Raw genomic sequence first — 22,373 nt, 5'->3', positions numbered from 1 at the left:
AATCTGAATTCTTCTAGTTCAATGATGATAAAACAAAAACAAAGTAAATTAACACAATGGTAGTTTGTGTCTTCCTGCACATTTCACCCAATGGCTAGAAAATCTGCATGCATTTTCTTCCAGTATTCCTGTGAGCAATGTTAATGTGAGATAGTTATTTCTGGAGTGCATTTCGGTAAAACATTTAATGCATATATTGTATTTAAACAACAGGACTGAAATGATTCCCAAATATTAAAAGATTCATGTTTCTTTTGGTCAATCCAAAAACTGGTATTGCCTGTTTTCAGGGTTATTCAAATTAATTTATAATGGACTAAAACTGTAAATTTCTGGACAAAATACTGTTCTTTATACAATAGATATATCCAGTAAAGGCAATCTGTCCGGAATTTAAACATTGGTGTGATAGGTCACTGATAGAAGCTCCTTCCTCATGCCACATACTAGTTCCAGGACAGTGAAGATACACCTAGTCTCTTATTCACCTCCCTGAAATTAGTACATAGTATAGGGGGTATGGATGCTTCCATCACAACCTAAAGCAGTGAATCTGGCATTACCAAACATTTAATGCAGGTGAATTTTCCAGGTGTGTGTTTAATAAATGGCAGTGACTTATTTACTAGCAATGAAAGTTTAGTCAAAGTCACATTCACTGCATTATAAACATCAGCCTCAAAAGCATTTATTTTCGTTGATGACCTGGACTCAGAGGAAGTTGGTTGAATAATAATGGCTGTCAGACTAAGGAACTATAGGGATAGGAACGAGTACTAGATAAAAAATCTCTGAAATGTGGGAGATGAAAATTTCAGCAAAAGACAATTTTTAATATTATCTTAAGTAGGATGTTTATTTTTTTTATTGTTGTTCATGGTGAAAGTCCTGCTTCATGTGCTATTGCAGCATCAAAATCACATTTGGATAGGTGAATTTGTTAGTCTTTTGCAAACTAATTGGTAAAATGTGGCACAAGAAAAATATGCTACTTGAGTATATCTTGAATAAAAAAAAATATTGTTGCTAGTTTGATGTAACTTTCAGGAATAACTGAATGATTGGTTTTCTGCATTTCAAAAAGGGTATATAGGCTGTTTCTAAATAATCATAACATAAAGAAGGGAATAATGTAACACTCCCATGTAACACTACCATAAAAAAGCAGGTCTATTTGTGGGGGTATAGTAACTTCATTTATATAAAGGAAAATAATATTCTGTTTTAATTATTCACCAGGAAATCTGGAAGATGTTTTGAATAGCATACTTCTGCAAATTACTTTGCGCAAATGTTCTCTAGAATCCTCTAACCACCAATAATATCGGATCAGAACAGATCAGGAAATATAGCGTGAATGCTGCTCTGTCAGGAGGTGGAATGATATGTAAAAGCCTGTGCTGTGTATAGCATCCTATTATGAGCAAGGATATTTATTTACCTTTAATAGGGTACAAATAACAGTGGCAATGTAAGTTGAAATAACAGAACAGTAGCTCCTAAAATAAACCTTTAGCTAAGCACGCTATTGACATTTAAAATGTTCTACTAATGTCAAGTTCTCCATTTACATGCACAGTTAATTAAGTAATGTACTATATTAAGAATATTTACATTTTACAATTTTCTAAATATATGTGGTGGGATTTCTGAGTATGCACTGAACATAATGGGCAACTAGCGTAGAATGCTGTCCAATTTTAAGACCTTTGGATTACTTGGTCCCATTTCAGCTGTAATAATGCAAAATGTAGCTCTGACGGTAGCTTAATACTAGGCTCTGCAAGAAGGATGAATGTCTCTGATTTACACAGCTTGGCTTCTATGAAAAACATTTGGTTTACAAAACTATGATTACAGGAGCCACCATCAGAAATGTCTGGGCTCCATGCTAGGTAAACTTACCGGGTCCTTCATGTTTAAAAGTTTTAGCATTGCAGAAGCCATGCTCTTCTGATCAGAGCCTGATACAGGAGTATCCCTTGTCTCCTGCCCAATTGTGGCCATGCTTACATTAAAGTTAAAGGAGAAGCAGTATACAGTTAATATTGACCTAATCTCTGTCATTTATTTCTCTCCTTCAATCAGCATATTCCTTGTTAGCATATGACCTTTGCAAAAAAACTGATTGGTTTATTAGGCTGTTTCTATAAATTATTTTCTACCAATTGGCCTGTGAAACACATTTGCATTACAAATATATAAAAGGAAAGGACAGGATGAAACACTTGCTTAGATGAAGTTCATGTATTTTACCCATATTTAAATTTATTGTAATAGCTTTAGTTTTTGTTTATCTTAACACAGGTATTTGGTTCATCGGGGGTTAGACTTTGCATGTGAAAGAAATAAAAAATACCTTTGTATTTACATAGTTCTTTGTTAGGTGCTTATAGACAGCAAGTTCTTATCACAGAACCAAAACACTTGAAAAATACATCCACTGTGTTTTAGTACATATTGTTTCATGGCTGCTTGGCTGTTACTTCTGTCCGCAATTTTAAGTGTCAGCTATACTGATGTGTACAAAAAATTATCAGACTAATTACTTTTTCCTTTGGCAAAATCACATATATTGTGACCTAGTATTTTAAAGAATAGCACTGACATTTTTTGTCTATAGTGTAACAATTAGTTTTTTGCAGCAGAAAAGGAAAGTAGATAAATATTACATTCTCCTTTTGGGATACCTAAGAGAATAGTAGTGTTCTTTTATTTAATTAGATTTGGGTGTTAGAAGTTCCTTGAGTAATAACAAAAGGGACACAATGGGAAAAAATTAAGAATCTTTGCGCTAAGAATTCCCCTAGTAAGTATTGGCCATTTACAGTTTTAGCTCCTATGTTTTATATGCATGGTGTAAACAAAATATATATTTTAAACAATAACTAAACTTTTAAAAGAAAATTTGTGAGCAGTCAGCTCTTTATTGCAGGAGGGACATGTTATGTTCCTTCTTCAATAAAACAAATTTACCTGCCTGCTCAAAAGGTGCATGTGCAAATGAATGTACCCCCACGTGCATGCAATCAAGATGGCCAAGGACCTAAAGTTGGAAGAAGACTGGGTGAAGCTGGTGTCAGCGATGGAGTGAGAACAGGTGAATTTAGTTCAACTTAAAGAGTAGGAGCATTCTCTTAACATGTAGCATGTAAAGCATTCTAAGCAGTAAATAATTAAACTTCCATTATCACGGTAGACAATATTCTCAGCTTGTAGCTTAACACTCCAACAAAAAAAAATGTGTCTGTGCACATGTATAAGATGTTTAGAAATTATCCTCTAAAGCATGACTTTTTTTCTGTTTGGCATTGAAGCCTATTAATAACTGTTAAAAGAATATGGCTGTCTACACAAAAGCATTCACTGTTTTCTAAATCTTCACACTGTAATTAACCTTTCACAAAGCTGATTTCTTGGCATATCTATGTAAACAATTCCTATAATAAACTAATAATGCCAAATGTCTAATTTATTCTGATATATTATTACAAATTTGAAGTATGTACAAAACACTCAAAAGCAATGCTTAAAGAAACAACTGTAACCACTTAAATGCTTAATGTATAAAACATCTTGAGAATTTATAAGTAAAACTACTGTTCACTTAAATGGGTGTATAATTGTAAGCAACCATAATGTCTAAAAACAAGTAACTAAGTACAATAGTTTCTAATCTTTAAGTGCATTTATATGTTACAGAAAGAATTTTCAGGTACCTGTACTTTTTCCTTGCCTTGCCTTTGCAGAAGCCTATCATAAGATACTTTTTTTATATAACTAAATTAACGCCTGTAGTCAAAAACCTGGCTATCTCTTTTCCACTCTACTTTGCCTCGTCACCAGCTGGTATGGGCAGCGACAAAGAAACAGGAAAAAACCACAGTTATATCACTTTCAAATGTTAACTTTTCATAAAAGGCATTGTAGGTAGTCAAAGACATAGCTGATCGGTGTGATGATGCCTGACTTAGTTTGTTTTGTGCTAAAGCTGTTTTTTTGTTTATCACGACTATATTCATCCTGTTTATTCTTCTGCAAAGTGTAAGGGTTCCGAGCCTTGTTGTGGAGATTTACCAATGATGCTAGACCTTTGCTGCTACCCAATAATGATGTTCTTATTTCTGGAAATATTAGCCATGACTTTCAAAACCTTTAACAATGTTTGTTTCAAATGTTTGCACTATATATTTAAATTATTATTCATTTTAGTTATTAGATCTCTTTTAAACATTTCCTAGCTTTGACTAGGGATGAGTGAGAATGCCTCTGACACAAGCACTCGCTTGCCTCCAATCAGCTGTGACTGCGGTTCCCACGGTCACTGGGCTGTACTTATCATTGTAATCAATGATAAGCACATCCCGGTGACCGTGGGAACATCGTGGGAGTTCATCTGAGTTCAGTTCCCAGGGTCACTGGACTGATAAGTACAGCCCGGGGAGTGTGGGAACTTGCAGTCACAGCTTATTGGAGGCACGCGAGTGCTTCCAATTAGCTGTAACTGCAGGCGAACTCTCAATGGAGTTTCTCCATTGCAAGTTCATCGGATTTCAGTTCCCACGCTCCCTGGGTTGATAAGTACAGCCCAGGGAGCATGGGAACCTGCAGCTGTGACTGCAGGCGAACTCTCACTAGAGTTTTTCAATTGAGAGTTCATCTGAGTTCAGTTCCCACAGTCACCGGGCTGATAAGTACAGCCCGGGGAGCGTGGGAACTTGCAGTCACAGCTTATTGGAGGCACGCGCTCCAATTAGCTGTCACTGCAGGTGAACTCTCAATTTCTCCATTGAGAGTTCATTTGAGTTTGGGGAGAACACGACCTTGTGGTGAATCACAATTCTGTAAGCAAGAAAGGCCAGATTCTCCGCAAGATTGAAATTAAATATTTCGCAAGCTCATCCCTAGCTTTCAACCCAGCCCTCATTGCTCTCAATGAAGCCAATTTAGTCATACTTGTTCTAGAAAAACCTAATTGAGAGAATGTAATGGCCCAGCAAATCAATGAATCTCTAATGTGTATTGCTTCTTTAGTGCAGCGTTAACGGATTATAAGTGCAATACCTCACAACAACCAAAGGCTTTCTAGTTTACAGAAGTCAAAGTAGTTCAAGTGTATCTATAGTGGTAGAGTTAAATTACATGTCAAGTTTTAACTGCTGTCTGCATCCTTAATGGAGAAAGTCACCTTCTTTGTTTATCCAGATGAGCATTGTTACCAAAATAAGTGAGGACAAATCTTCCAATTGGGACACCTATTCCACTGACATCTGTCTGATAGAGGGATTTCTTCTCACTTAGGAAACATTGGCTCCTATTTCGGGTTTCATCCTCAGGGCGGTAAATTTAAAGATCAAACAAAGCCAATATTGAACTGACAGGGAGTATAACCCTCTCCTACTCAAAACTAGAAGGTTCAAAGGTTCAAAACTAGAAGAAGTGTTTTGGCCATTAATATACCTTATGCAAGGAATTTTTTATACTGGGAAACAGATTTTTCTTACATAGTCCATGTATTTTGCTTTGTTTTATCAAATAAACCTAGTTGTGTCCATTTTTTGTAAAAACTGTATACTTTCTGTAAATGCACAGTCATACCTAATGTAAGTCATCCACTGAAAAATGAAGCTGACATGATTTATAGTGTAAAACAAAACCATTTTATCAAAAGTGTATTTCTCTAGATGTAAGATTGACATTATTTGAGCCAGACGGAACTACGTGCTTGTATGTTCCCTTTAGTATTATTGTGCTCTAGAGGCCATACTTTGATCATACAAAGAGCAGTTTCTCATTATTTTCTATTGACACTCCAAACAGTCTTCTCTGAAGTCTCTAGAATATTGTGTGACCTCTGTCTCAATACTTTTCACAGATTTCACAGGCTGTCACCACCACTCAGACATCACTAACACAGACAACTGTAATGGAAACTGTAACTATGGTGACCACCAGGGAGCAAATTCTTGTTAAGCATGGTAAGGACGAACTCCCGCCGCCTCCCCCTCAGAAGAAAAGACAGATCCTTGTGGAATCAGAACTTAGGAAGAGGTGAGAAAATGGCTATTGCACACCTGAGGAAATAAACACACAAGGCTATTTCCAAAACAGATTTCTGCTGTGTAAAAGAAAATTGTAGGGGACACACACACCAGCAGCATAGTCCACTGTGGAAATAAAGACCATAGGTAGTGTCCGTATTGACCTATGAGCAGGGATGTGTAGGCATAATAATTGTAGAACAAGCATTTTAGAAAATCCGGTAATTTATAACACACAATTCACTGATTTCACCACTGTTACTGGAAATCTGGTTCCTATAGGTCACTGCATATTGTGTATCATGTTGCTGTTTACCCCAGTTTGATAAAAAGAGTGTAGCAGTATGCAGCTATCATCATTACAGAAGAATGCACCCATTAATAAAGTCCTGTAAAAGAAGTTTATTTGTGATATATTATATCTGTTTAGATAGATTATTTGGCTGCATCCAATCAAGAACACATTTATGTAGCCCTAACTGTCCCATTAGCATCATTTATAGAAGAATATTTTTGCCACCTCTACATCTAACTGTGTATATGATGCAGTTGTCTTATCTATGTTGTTAAATGTATTAGTGGGATTTTATAGTTTTTTTTTATAGATATTTTACTAGCAAATGTGTGCATGTTCATACAGGGAGCCATTTTGGAAATGGGTACATATTCTTGAGAGAAAATGGAGTTTAGATGAAAATATGCTGAGATGCTACTGAGACCACTACTTGTGAATAAGTAGTGCAGAGTCAATATTGTTTACTCAATATTTGCAGAGAAATAGACAGCAAGAACAACATAGACTGAAGGCTCAGGAAATGCTAATGGGAAAACAGGAGTCAAAGAGGCATATACATGAAAATTATTACATTCTACATAGAGAAGAAAGACCATCGACAAGGAGTATACCTTTAAAACTCCCTGGAACTAAGTGAACAGGCAATGTAAAGGCGTAGAAAAGAAATTACAAATATAAGCACAGACACAGGATAGAAGTTTCATTACAGCCTGTGAAGAAGGGGCAACACAAAAGCAGAAGACAGTGCTAACATTGACATGCGGATAGCAGGGGGAGTAAGGGATGCTGGAATTAAAAAATTGTAATCTAACTGAATAGAAAAAAATGGTGTTGAGGAGGATTGGAAAATGAGTGATTGAATTGTGGAATAAGGTGGAGAAAAAAGTGGGGAATGAAGAATGCTTGAAAAGGATTAGTGAGTCTGTAAAAAAAAAAAACTAAAAAATCTGAAAATAAAGGGGTAGAAAAGGGAACATTAGGATTGTGATGTAACATAAAATTACTATTTAAGGATACCGAAGAAAGCAATTAGAATATGAAATATTCATATACATATAAGAAATGGTGCTCAGGTAATTAGAAGAAAAATATAAGGTGAGGGATGACAGAGAAGGAACAGCAGGCTTATGAAGGGAATGAAAAGGTGTTGAGGAATTCTGGAGAAGAAAGAAAGAGATAAAAAAACACAGAGACTGTGGTGTAACAACTTACAATACAACTTTAAAGTTGCTTGGTGTGTGGAGAGCAAAAGAAAGGAGAAATAAGATGTGGAAGACATGTAAAAGAAGTTGCCCTCTGGGAAGCTGAAGAAGGAGCAGTAATTTTGTGGAATATAATTGAGAATATTAAAACTGTGAAATTCCATAGAGAAGAAGAGTTGCTAAGGAATGATACAGAAGTAGCAATCAGAATGTGGGGAAACATGGAGAACAAGAAATAATGAAGGATTCCAGAGAAGGTATAATGAAGGTGCATGCAATAAGGTGTAATGAGGGATTTTGGAAGAGCAGCAATGAGATTGTAAGGTGGCATAAAGAAGGTGGGGTGCTAAGGTATGCTGAAACAGCATTGGTGAAATTGATAAAGAAGGGGTGACGGGTGATGCTGAAAAAGAAGGGTGTAAGACTATGGTCTGGCTTTGATTTAGAAAAGGTAATGAGTGGATATTGAGATGGAATGATAAGTCTAGAGTAACATATGATATAGCATATGGAAAGTGTGCAAAGGTAAAGTGGCATGTAGTGACATGGAACAACTACCTAAACAGTGGAGTGATGGGTCTGTAGAGATACATTAAATAATAAAAGCTGCTTCTCTTTTTAAATATTGCATTTGGCTTCCATTTTATCTTTTCAGAATCATATTCAAGCTACTATTGTTTGAATTTAAATTACTCCATAAGTCCTGTCCCACTTAGACTTCTAACTTTCATCCATACATCCATAGCTACCCCTCACTACTTCATTGACCTAATAATGGTCTCCCTACTCAAAACTAGGGAAGTTTTTAAAACTCAATCTTGCGGCGAACTCGTCCGCTCTCGCTTACCAAAATTGTAAGCGAGAACGGCCGGTGTATATTCGATGATCGAGATCGAATTTTAATTAAAAAATAAAAGGGCGGACTGTGCTGATCAATGAATGCAGCCACTGCCATGGGGACAAGTCTCTAGCGCTTTCTGAAAGCTTTCCTCAGCAAATCAGAAAGCACTAGAGGTTTTGAATGGGGAGACGCACACAGGATTCTCAGGGCTGCATGAATGAATTCAGCCCTGAAAATCCACTGCGATCCCAGAGCACTAGAGGTTAATAAACCTCTAGTGCCCAGGGATCGCAAACAGGAGGATTCCCAGGGCTGCATGAATGAATGCAGCCCTGAGAAACCACTGCGATCCTGGGGAACTAGAGGGTAATTAACCTCTAGTGCCCTGGGATCACAGACAATGATTTCCTGAATCTTCTAATGGGTCCTTGAAATCAGTTTGCCGAAATTTTGCAGACCCATCAGAAGTTTGAGGAAATTTTCGTGAGAATGCCAGAGGCTACTAAAAACCTCTTCCCACACATGACTCCAAGACTCTCATGTTTAAACAAGCCCCCATACCTTCTCAGACAGCCATCTTTTTGTACCTGATGTACACTAGGCGTACCTACTTCTTAGTTTCTCAGCTCAGTTGGGCAGTATTATTTTCTCCTATGAAATATCTTGTACTGTTTTTGTTGTATACTGTATATTATGATGCCACTTTAGAAATATAAGAAAATAACTGCAAATGGTGTTAGACAATAAACTGTGAGGTTTTTTGAATACCGAATTCTCATACAAAGTCTTGTTAACATATTGTATGTGGAAAGAGATGAGTTTCATATATTACAAAATCCCAAATGTCAACGTAAGCATTTATAATGTAAACCACATTGATCAGTCTGGTCATTTTAAGTCCTAATTGTATTAAGTCCTAATACAGAAAATAACTAATGGAGGTTGACAATGTTTACATTTACATCATGACAATGATTCCCTTTTTATTTTTCATCTTTCAATTACAGTATGCAACCTTTTGCTAAGAAACTCCCCAAAATGTACACAAATTTAAACATTTGCACTATACATTACAACATAACATAATATAGCAGGCTACCTATGATTGAATTATTCTTTGTGGCATATATTAACAAGGGCATGACTACAAATTATTGCCTCCCCATCAAAACTTTGGCTCCTAAACTCCCACCCTAGACAAGATCTAAACACAATATACACACAGCGGGCCTGACTTTACAAAATCGGTGATTAGCATTTAATTGACAAAATATGGGGGTGTAAGGTGTTCACTCAAATTCACAAATATTGAGCATTTCCCAATGCACATGTGGTAGATCATGTTCTTTGTATATTCAATCACTTTTTTGTGCAAAATATCTTAGTTTGTTGAATTTTAACTAAATATATTGAGCCTGATTAACTAAAGTTCTTCAAGACTGGAGAAGATAGACCATCATTGGAGAACCTGGGTGATCCAACAAACCTGGAATAGATCTGGTCCAGGATTAAAAACATTTAATCACGCCCAAGAGTATGTACTGTTTTCTACAACAAACACCTTAGTCTTTAGAAAGGCTTTAGGAAATCATGCCACACAAATTATTTGAGTCAGCATAAACTTATCAAATATATGACCCCGTGTGCTACATTTAGTTCCAGTAGCCCAATGGGGAGAATAGGCTTCTTATGATTTTCCACTTGTTACAGTCACTTAGTCAAGGTTAATTATACAAACAGCATTTAGTACAAAAACATACAACCTAGTTTTATGGCAATTCATGGGACAGAAAAAGAACTATTCCCCCTTCTCCAAAATCAGTGGTACAGTGCACTAAGTGAGCTAACTAATTGACAGTGGGCTGCAAGTTGCAGCTGGTATCTCTGGTGTTGGTCCCTATGAGATAACGCTGTCATGTCATCCGAGGACTCGCTGCTTCCAAGTTTTACCACAGCTAGTCTCTCCCACTCAGGAAAAGAAAAGCATTTTCTGGTTCTCTAAAAGTTGGCTGTGGCTTTAAGGAAGTGACAGGTGTGTAATTTCTGACTTGGCCAATACCAAAGATAAATAAAACATAAGTTACCTGGCTGAAATAAAAATATTCTATACTAGTTTCAAAGCTTTTATGGAGCTTTAAGCTGTATGTTAATCTAGGTAACAAGCTTTAAACCTGAAAAAAATTATCCCATCTGCACCTTATATCCTGAGCTCTTTGAAATATTTATAATCAAGTCCAGTGTTAAACAAACTTAATAATATCCAAATTAAAATAAAATATGGAAAAGTAATTATAATAAAATAAATATCTGCACATTATTATAATTTTGATATTTTGCTTATAAAACCAATACTTTACCAATACAAAAAGGGCCTTAACTTTTTTCTCCATACAATATATATTATTTTTAATTCATTATTATTCATCTTTGAGTAAGACATTGAAATGAAAGGTCAAGTCAATAACCCCTTGAGTAATGTGAATTTAGAGAAACTGCAGTTTTTTTTAATATTATTACCACATGCATAGTGCAAATTTTTTGGAGTAAACTAAATAATAATACCCTTGAAACAAAGACATTCACAAACATCCACTATATTAATGAAAAATGTTGGTGTCCTTGACCTTCTGTGCTTGATATGAAGGACAATAAACACATTTTTCTTTCATATGCTTCTGTTTCCTATTTCTAAATTGAATTCCATGCATATTTAACAAAAAGTAATGCACCAACACATACACTACTAAATTACATTACAATTTTACTAAGCTTAAATATGTTTATTTCTGAGATAGAAATCTCATAATCCCCCATGAGCTTACTATGCACCCAAAGGTGACCTTCCCTGTGTCTGGATTTGTCATTGCTCCAAAGCACCAATGGCTGCACCTTGGCTTTATATAAACAAAAACAGGCAGTGTGGAGACATTGGTTAAACAGATTTACAATAAATATACACACAGTGCTCAGTCAATTTAACACCCCTGGGGGTGGGAGAGAGGGTAAGGACTGGTGTCCATTTTATATCCACAAATGGGCCTTTTTTCAGATTTTCTTTTAAATGTCCATGTAGCAATATGTAATATATGCTTTTTAATATATAAATCTCCAAGCAAAGAAAACTTCCCCTTAGAACCTTTCACTGATTGTTGTCAAACCATATTTGCAGATTGTTTTATTAATATTATCATTGTTTATTAGTAAGTAACTATGTCATTTTGTTCATTTATGAGGCTTGTTACGTATAATGTATATTGTGGTTACATGGCTCAACAAACATTTTAAAATTTACTGTACTGGTGACTGAATAAGTATATTAGGATCTTTTTCTCTTACATTTTAGCCCTGCTGTACAGGAACGTAAGATACCTATTAAAATGTAGGTTCTTGCACTATTCACTTCAAAAAATAATTTTAATAATGTATGCAACTATAACAAAGCTGCATTAATTTGTGTATCTTCTATCTGCCTTGAAAGTGGGTTGCACATTTTCCATGTTGCACATACCCATTACAGGTGGTTATTTTCTTACCACTAGGAGCAAAAAGGCTATAGATACACCTGGTTCTACACCTTCCTACACATAATGAATGGGTGTCTAATGGTAAACATAGCCATTATATAGATAGTCTTATCCCAGACATAATTAAAGTCTGTTATTATGATAGTAACAAACTATGCAGGTTGAGAGATGATAATGAGGCCATATTTATCTTGAAAGCATGAAAAATCTACATAATCATAAGAAAGTATGCTAATCTAAAGGATAACATAATTACCATAATCAGATTTGATTATGTAACATGTATCTATAAATAATCATAACATTTATTCTACAACAAGAAGGAAAATGCAAGCAATATAATTCCTTTAGTTTGGCATTGGCTAATTTGTAGCTAATATTGTTGGCTTTATTGGTTTTGAAGACTGCCCAGTATAAGAAAATAAGTCAGCCAACACCATATGATAATGTGATCACACATACATAAAGATAGTAAAGTCTTTGAGATGCAGAAGCGTTCTTGAAGATTAGGAAAGTAAACCGCAATAATAACTGATGGTCTGGCATAGGTGCTGAACTGTGAATCAGGATACACTCAATGTTGACATTTATCCAAAGAGCAAAGATATGCATGATCAAATATGACAAGCCATTGTTTCAGACAAGGAGAATGTTGGTTTTACAATCAAATTGAATAACATGTTAATGCATTTTGACAGCACACACTGTTAGGATGGTCTCAACACAATGTCAGCTCCAAACAATAACTCATGTTTACAAAAGAAGATGCCTCTAAAATATTCATTGTTATTATATGAACAATTCATTGCCGTCAGAAACACGATTAGTTTCCTTGCTGATTTCTAAAAGGGTAAATTATTTAACACTGAGGTTGAAATATTTTACTACATTCACAGTTGTCATAAAGGATAACCTTTTACCCAACCACACAGTATGGCCTCACAAATTCAACTTACACATTGCATACATAATACAGACTCTAGATGCAGATTATACTTGGTCCGAACACACATTAACTTGCTAGCTCAGACTGTGCAGATGGGACAACATTTCAGTGCTAAGCCTAATTCCTAATAATGGAATAGGAGTGGGGTGGGAGTGGCTTTGTCTAGGGTTCCATCCTGCCTCAACTATTACTGCTACAATACATACTTTTTAACAAATAATAAGTATGGAGTTATGACACTTGTTCTACAATAATGAAGCTAATTTGTTAAAGCTCTTCAACCTGGAATGGATTTCCTAAAATCATTTGCTACTATTTGTCAAATGTTTTCAATTCTGCACCAGATTCTTTCTGTGTTTTTTTTGGATCACCCAGGTTCACCCATGTTAGTCTATCTTTTTCAAACTTGGGGAGCTTTAAATCAGGCCCATTGTGTGCATAATGTGTTAGGGGGATGGGGGAGGACATACTGAATATTGAAGTGTACAAATATACTTTAGTCTACTTGCAAGTGCAAGCGCGGCTCTGGAGCTGTGCAGATCAGCCAGGGGGTGTTAGGAACTACCGGCGCCAGAGCGGCCGGGGGCTCCTTCTTGCTGTGGCCCCCCTATTTACTGCGGCAGGCCTGATACTTCCGCGGCCAGGGTAAATAGGGAACGCCCCTGAAGATAAATCACTTTCCTCCGCAATGCATACGGAGGAGAGGGATTTCACTTCAGGGGGCATTTCCTGGTGATGGGCAGAGCCATTAAGGTGGGACTCAGAGTCTGGCCTAGTGTCCTTCTGCCCGTCCCTGAAATGGTTTAGTGGCCAAAAAAGTTTGCTGACCCCTGCTATAGAGGATCCTAGGGGATCATGATTAATCCTAGGGGATCATGATTAATCACTTGTGCTTAAAGCATGCCAAAGACAAAGCGACTTCCTTTTTCTACTGATAGATACATACATTTATCAGAGACACAACATTGGATGAACAGCTTTTATTACAGCCTGTTTTAAATACTGTGTGCTGGCTGAAAATTGTCCATACCTGTACCCTAAGTGATTGCTGTTGCAGCACTTATAAAGCTGGCAGTTCAGAAAGACCTAGGTTTGCTAATATGATTTATACTGTAGTGCTTACACATCCTAAAAACTGATAGCAGAGTTAAAAAATTAGCAAAAGGCAAATCAAAGTAGCTCTAGACCACTGAAAGACTACTGAAATATATGTCATAAAGTTAAAAAAAAAAATGATAATGACAATGAACAAGATAAACAATGAAAAATAATAATATTCATTTGTAGAAAATGCTGGAGGATCATACAATAATATAACCACCTGGTTGTACATTTAGGAAGTAAACAAAGTAGGAAATGGTAATATAATTAGCCTGATCATTTGGATATACATCTGAAGTAAAGGTTCCTCTGTTCCGGTTGTGACAATTACCAACTGTGCGTAAATGTAATCTTGCAAATCAATACGTAATAGCAAAGACCTGTTGTTATGATAACATAGATATAATAGAGTATACTGAAGAATAAAAAGTCTTTTGTGATTTTGCACTGTATGTGGTGTAGTAAGTAGTGTTGATGTTCGAATTCGGGTTGTTCTTATATTCGACCTGAATATGGCTGTTCGAATTCGGATAGACCCAACCCGAAAAACATGGGGTTCGACTGCAAAAATTTAGGAAAAAAAAAAGTTCAAAAAAAAAATTAAAATTATTAGTAAATGAATTTAATTTGTATGTGTTGGATCTGATTGGCGGACGATCTTTCACTATCTATCGTGTGTACGATCATTCAGTGATCGCGCATGTTTCTGCGGTACACTTTCTCCTTTACATGTCCCTCCCTGCATCGTTCAAACGATTGTATCTAGCGTGTGGACACTGTTGGTGGATTATATTTGAACGATCATATTCTTACAGCATGTACAGAATTATGCACAATATGATTGTTCAAGTATAATCGTGCATAATCCTTGATCGGTCGTAATCGTTCGTTTTCTAACAATAATTATTGGAAGTGTGTACCTAGCTTTAGCCTAATATTGATGTGACAGGTGAAGTACAGGGTAATGTAATAGTGTTATGTATCTTTTTATTATGTATCCTTTTGATGTATCCTTTTACAAAGTATCTTTTTTACAATGTATCTTTTTTATGTATCTTTTTATAATGTATCTTTTCACATCTGTTTGGAGGCTGTAGAAGCTCTACACAGTGCTGAATAAAACCCATATTTTTCCTCTTATTGACTTTAATGGTGTTCGACTTTGACATTCGACCACCCGAATAATTTTGCTCTATTCGAGCAAATAGCTGACGAATCGAATAGTGAGCTATTCGACCAACACTAGTAGTAGGCATCTGAAAGAGACTGAAGACAGAAAAAGAAAAGCAGAGAAAGTAGGAAAGTCAAAAGCTAGGTACACACGTCAAGTTTTTCTCGCCTGATGATCGGCTTTGGGCGGATATCGGGCGAGAATCTGGCGTGTGTACAGTCGTTCATCGTCCGTGGATCCATCCTGGCGACGAGCGATCCTAATTCAAGGGAAGAGGGAGAGCGCGCAGCAGGGTGCCGCTTCATCGCTCCCCCCCCCCCCATAGAGCAGAACGGTGCTGTATGTACAGCACTCGTTCATGCATCGTGCGGTTCTTATCGTTGGAAAGGATGGTGATGTTACGATAAATTGACTAAATACCTAGATTAGGCTGTTCACCTAGCAAAGTGAATGTTCATGTTAAAAAGTATATGTTCACTTTGCAAACTAAATTTAGATAAATAAGCCTGTGTTCATTTTCTTACACAAATTCATGTGCTAGCAATTTTTTTCTATTAATATTATATTTATAATAATATTTTATATTACTATTATTAATTTTTGTTATATTCAAATATATTGAAAAATAAAAGATTTATCTAATTTTATAGGCCAGTCTGATCAAGATTGGCTGAATTTCTAAATTGTGTGAATCTCTCAAAATCAGAAAGGGCTTTATGCAAATAAAAAATGACTTTGGGATTTACCTGATTTAATCATGTCTATTTGCCATATAGCAAGAAAAGAGTGTGTCTTTAAAAGTTGTTTATTTGTTAGATTAAAAAAAATAACAAAAAAGTGTCATATTTGTACAAGCAATACTCCAGCCCAAATTTCTCACAATCAGTATGGAGTCACCAAACTGTCACACCTGTACTTTTTATATGTAATCACTTTTTATTAGGAATTTTACAAAGATTTATAGGATGGCTGTATGTTGTATAATTTTATAGTAAGCATGCAGTCATGAAAAAATTAAAGATTATTGGTCAATCAGTAAGAACAAAGCTTATAATAAAAAGCATACTCTCATAAATCATATAATGTAAACATGGACATAGCTCTATCATGTAAGTATAATAAAAATCTAAGAAATAAAGAAAAAAAAGCAACATTGCTCTACATAGGAGCCAGGATATATTAGAAAATATAGTAACCATTTTGACACATGATACTTGTAAGGTAGCCATAATGTATTGCAATACATATGGTAGGAAAATGATTATATAAACTGGAAGTGAGGCAGTTAGATATGTGACATCAAACTCACACCTAAATAGGATTGAATTTGTGGACCTGCCACCATTATGCACAAATATAGTAGTATATGATCATGAATGATGGGTCTACCTTCTCTGTGAAATAGCCCTGATATGTGGTAAGTGTCACAGCAGTAGTGATCGATCATGAGCAATAAAGTGACTGATTGCTTGAAAATTTTGATCTAAATGTAAGTGCCAAAATGTTTTTCATGTGGTTTTTGCTTCTTAAAGTAGTCATTTTATAGATGTCATCATAGGAAATTTAAACGTTTAATATCTTGAGATGCATTTTCAATTTCCGGTACAGTTTGAGAGTTCACATTAGGATACAGCTTGTTCACACTCATTGAGGTGTTTATACTAGCAATAAATCCTCATCACTCTTCAAGTCATCTGCGGCTTTATGAGTTATAGCCTTTACCTTCACAATGACTAAACGTAAAGTGGTATTGGTGTTTAATTAAAATGTCCCATTCCATCTTTGATACATTTTTACTGTATATCTACAAGTAAAATGTGGCAACAGATGTGCAGATAATGAACTGATTTATCAGGATCCTTCTTAACCTCAAACACATGCACGCTCCTGCATGGCAGGATGTATCATGGTTGCCAATACTACAGCAGCTGGAGCATCAGAAAGACACATCTAAACTTAATCTGATTAATAATGATTTCAAAAGATGTACTTTATAGAAAAAAGAAAAATATACCCAATAGATAACAATGGAGTGATTCATCAGAAAATGTAAATCCTTATTATCAAGGGAACAGCATGAATTACTTGGTGTTTCAGATATTATGTGCACCATTGGTAGTGTGTAATTAACAGAAGGTAAAAGACAAGCTTGTTTCATGGATGATAAAAAGAAGATAATATGCAAAGCTTTTTAAATTATTATTTTTATAAGCTGGAACCAAACTAATTGAAAAGTATAAAGCACTAAAAAGCCAACAATTTTCTAGAAGCTGAATATGTAAATAATGGGCCGATCCCAGGTTCATGTACTCTACCTTCATTCATGTCAATCATGAAACTGGTGTCATCTGCATGGTTGCCAGGGTAAACAATGTCTACAGGGCTGTTTTTAAGGTATACAACGAGCAGCGTTCCTATTGATTGGTAGCCATCTGGTGCAGTTGCCCTTTGCTGTTGCCAATATACACATGGGCTGTAAGGCCTATTGAGGTACACAGTAGACCTTGTTTACCCACTTGAAGTACCATATCATTTAGCACAAACTGTGGAGGATCAACAGCTTGAAGTTCAAGAAGAGAAATTTTCAAACCTCATAATTCATTCCCAAGCTATAAACCTACCTACCTACCTACCTGATGACTTGAGATTGCAGTTCCATATCAATGCATTCTGCACTGAATGACATATTAGGATGAACCACAGAAAGCAAACCTTGTCAGTATTTTTTAGATAATCCAATAAAGTTCAGCATAATAGTTTGTATGGGTGATTAAAGGACAATCCCTGTTGAGTCAAGACCTGGACTAAATAACTTGAGATCCAATTTAATTGTTATGTATATGATATTTAGTGCTTCCCCTTTTTGCTGGAATGTTTCAGCTTCCTGATGGTTTCCTTAATTCATTCCCTGTCCTTTTTTTCTTAAAAGTTACTGATTGCATTGCTATTGGCTACTTTATTGTTTGTTTAGAAATTGTCAGAGATATAATTTGTATTGGTAAAGTCTAGCCATAGAATAAAAACTTGTGACCAGAATGCAATACTGCCCAGCCGCATTTGCCGAAGCAGCAACAACATTTGGCTACTAATTTGGTTTAAAATGGAGTATATTCATCTCAAGCACCTACAACATGTTACTAGGAAATAATTAGTAGTTTACAGAGCTAACTGCAGGAGAATAAATATCTCAACTGGGTAATGGTTAGCTTTACCATAAATGCAATGTATTATAATTTAAGGTCCAAAATGTATATGGTCTTCAAGTTACTGTTTAGTTGGGTTCCAGATCCTGATAGCAATATGAATGGAGTGAAATTTACCTTCCATGTGGGAAATGGTACTTTAAAAACATCATAAATGTTCTAAAAATATTGTAGTCTGTAAAGGAACTCTCTCTACTTTACGTTTTCCTAGATTGATAAGTAGACATCATAGCTGGTACTACATTTAAGGTTTATAATACCCCCATTAAACAAATCTATTCTAGTATGAAATTTGATATACACAGTATAATGCTATACATGTTTTTTTAGTTGAACCTGTATAAACCACCACATTTTAAAAATATATTGAAAAATAATATAATTGTTTGTGTGTGGAATGTATGCCCTGAAAACACCATCCTGTTAAGAGTAAAACAAGCAGATATAAGCTTTGTGCACCATCTAGTGTCTATTTACCTTAACTATATTGCATCTACATGTAGCACAAAAACACTGATTACATTTTTTGAACAAGCTGTTCTTGCTTACCAGAAGCTTATTATGCAATTGTATTAAAAAGGAGAATTCCAGCACTGCTTGTGATCATTGTGTTGTGTTGTGAACAGTACCAAAGCATTCATAAACAAAATATGGGCTAGTCCAACAAGCTAGAAAATTCTGTCCAACAGATTCAGTAAAACAGAATTATAAATAACATTATGAATATCAAATATACCTAAATATATATATATATATATATATATATATATATATATATATATATATATATATATATACATACATACCGTATATATATTTACAGCAAATACAAATGTTAATATTTAGAATTAAACAACTCTAGCTGCATTTTAGGACGTAAACAAATATAAAAGACAAACACTTGATTATGTAAATGTATTGTAATCCTGTGCTGTGTTCAGACAGACAGTCCAAGTAAGCAGCACTGTAGCAATTTACCCACACCAAACCACCACCACTACAAATGAGGCTGCAGCTTTCCAGGCATATACCAGTAGTGTGTTTGGGTAGCCTTGGTCTAATTGCACTGAGATGATTCATGCAGTGTTTCAGATTGTTCTTCTGCTGAACCAATGACTGGAATAGGAAGGATTTCCAGATGTCTGCCAACTGTTTTTAAGGGTTTTAGTGTTTCTGCTTCCTATACTCCTCTATTTCCAGTATAAGACAAACCCAATGCTCCTAAAGGATTTTCAATGCTGTTAAAAGTCAGAAAAAAGAAAAGTAGACAAAATTTCTTATGAAGATATTTATAGTTATTGCAGTGTTACAATTACTGTTAAAAAATTTTAATGCCCATTCTTACATAGTTTTGTAATTGAATTCAACATAACTTGCATTTTCTAGCCATTGATTTTTTTCCACTGAATGAATGGTTGTCCCTCCTTGATCTGTGCTGAGACACCTCTATTATTGTGACTGTGATTTACTATCTCAATGACATCTTGAAATAAATGAGATTCCCAACTAGGGTCACTTTTTTTGATCCATTACAACAAGTTCTTCAGTTCTATAGGTGGTTTTCCCTGTGGTTCATGGACAAGCACAATGTGGTAGGTCTCTCCTTATGATGTAGATGAGACTCCCATTAATATTTATTTCTCCATACAGCCATGATCTGCACCTGGATGGATTTTGTTCTTGGAGTTCAAAGTTCTAGTACACAAATAACAAGTGGAAGATAAACATCTAAGAGACAGTATATGTAATGAGTCATCAAAAAATATTTTATCTATTGTCATGGAAATTCCCATGTTACAATTGTCCTTCCCTTAGACTTCCAGTGTTTACAAATTCGTTTTATCATGTTCCATTAAAAAAAATAAAGTTAGTTTTCACCAATACGTAGGGAACAGTTGTTTACTTCAACAATGAGTGATCTGGTTTTCCTTTTTACAATCATGTAATTAAATTTTTTTCCAAGAAAGTGGTTGGTGGACTTTGGCTTACGCGGTATCCAGGTACTCCCCCACATAGACCATCACTGATTGGAGCATTAGGATTTATGTATGTGATTTTTCTTCAAATAGCCCATACCATTCCCACAGACCTTCTTCTCCCTCTCCTATGGATTACCTCCCTCTACTCCATTAACATTCTTGCTTTCCTTTCTCTCTCTTCTTTTCCTTTACCTTCCCTCTTTCCTTTACCCATTCACTATTTTAGAAAAATAGATTCTAAAAGATTCTGGAAGAATAGGCGGACCAGTTGAAAGGTAAACACAGACCCCATGTTCCTGACCCTCCATCCCAAGGGCTTCTTGTCTCAGATACTTGGATATATGTAGACACGAAAGTTAAAGTAAAAAAACTTGTGTATAAAGATGCTTTCAGACTTAAATTGACATGAAAATCCCCCAAACACAGTATTGTCACCAACATTTTTAGGGGTGGGGTTGGGGTACCATAACATAAACTGGTCTATTGCTGCTGTTGCTACACAGTTTAAAAAATAGATCAGTAAAAAAACACCACTATTCTGGGGGAAAATTGATAACTTTACCTTTACGATGTTGGAAGTAGCTATTTATGCTCTGTGTCATACATCGTATAATATAGTTTTTCCCAAGTATGGGTGCTGTTGTTATTTGTTCTCACCATGACTCAGATGAGGTTTTACTTGTACTTTTTTATGAGTAACTATTGAGATTCCTTTTAATGACTTAAATGACTCAATTGTAGCGCCACATTTATTGACGAGGTTGTTCATTCAGGAGGTGCAATCTTTTGTACAATAACATTGTTCAATTCCCGTGTCTGTGGTAATATGAAACCTTTGTTCTCATTCAAACAGTTTATTGAATCCTGTAGCCTAGTTTACTGCTGAGTTATTTTTTAACCATTTATGTATATTATTTTTATATCGTGACTTTAGGAATACATAGCCAGTTGTTATTATCAAATATTTCCAGTTATCAAGTTTATCTGTACCCATATAGGTGGATGAATTACACAAAATGAAAGACAGAGGCATTACTTGATTTTTTCCAAACCGACAACAATTTGTGATTCAAATGATACACAAGTACAGTATTTACCATTCCCTAACACTTCATCCATAAAGATAGAAATAGCTAATCCTTTTCTTGCACCACGTATTGCGAAGAGTTCCCTATTGCCCCTGATCATGCCATATGTGAAAAAGTTAAAAGTTGATTAATTTATGTGTTATCTTTAAGTCAGGGTACAGATGACAGTCAACAACAAGTCTAGGCACTTGCATGATCTTCTTTTTTTTGAAGAATTAGTTGAGAGTTGTCCAAAAGAACAGGAAAACGTGGAAAAAATGATGAATACCTAGATGTGTTAATAGATCTACGGTAAATAGCTAAAATAAAATTTAAATCTATCCCCCCCAAAAAAATCTAAACTGATACATTATACAAATTATGCAGTGCTAACAAACGACATCATACAAGTTATTTATAAATCAATAAATACAAAGGCATTATCAAGCAGTAAATCCATTCCTTCAAAAGCATCCAAAAAACATAGTGACTGTGGACTGCTGCAATTTTTTCATCCAACAAATACAATACTCTGTGTGTCTATACCCAAAACTGAAAACACAGCTCGCCAAATTGATTTAACAACTATGAACAAAAACCCATCATAAATATTTTTTCACATTGTTTCAATATTATTAACATTATTAAAAGTACTATAAAGTAACATAATACAATGGAGTATCTAAAAAGTATCTAAAAAATAAAAGCAGAAAATATCATGTGTAAACTCTTTACATATTGTTGGCCCTAGCATTATCTAGCTTTGATTCTTTCTCAGAAAGTACCAGACTATCATCGAGAATGTGCCAAAACATGCTATTTTTCTAAGTGGCCTCCAGAGATGACAGGTGCAGAAAATTGTGACCTCCGCATCAGCACGAAGCCACTATTTTCGCTGGCGACTTTTCTGGGTCCACCAGTCATTGGGTAGACACTAATGATAGAAAGTAAAGCAACATTATCTCTGCCTCCTAGGTTTACTCTCAGTCCTGGGAATAGGGAT

General features: G+C 35.4%; 1 protein-coding gene across 1 annotated transcript in view; it reads left to right on the top strand.

The window, feature by feature from the left end:
• Nucleotides 1–22,373, top strand: part of LOC140325724 (dystrophin-like) — a gene marked incomplete in the record, with an annotated part of 175,314 nt that overhangs the window by 126,212 nt on the left and 26,729 nt on the right. Inside the window, 1 exon segment of the mRNA XM_072403762.1 lies at nt 5,876–6,051. Coding sequence (XP_072259863.1) covers nt 5,876–6,051 — 176 coding nt within the window.

This window comes from Pyxicephalus adspersus, chromosome 1 (genome assembly GCF_032062135.1).
Source record: "Pyxicephalus adspersus chromosome 1, UCB_Pads_2.0, whole genome shotgun sequence".
NCBI lineage: Eukaryota > Metazoa > Chordata > Amphibia > Anura > Pyxicephalidae > Pyxicephalus > Pyxicephalus adspersus.
Note: the sequence above shows the minus strand (reverse complement) of the source record. Positions and strands in the feature narration are given on the sequence as shown.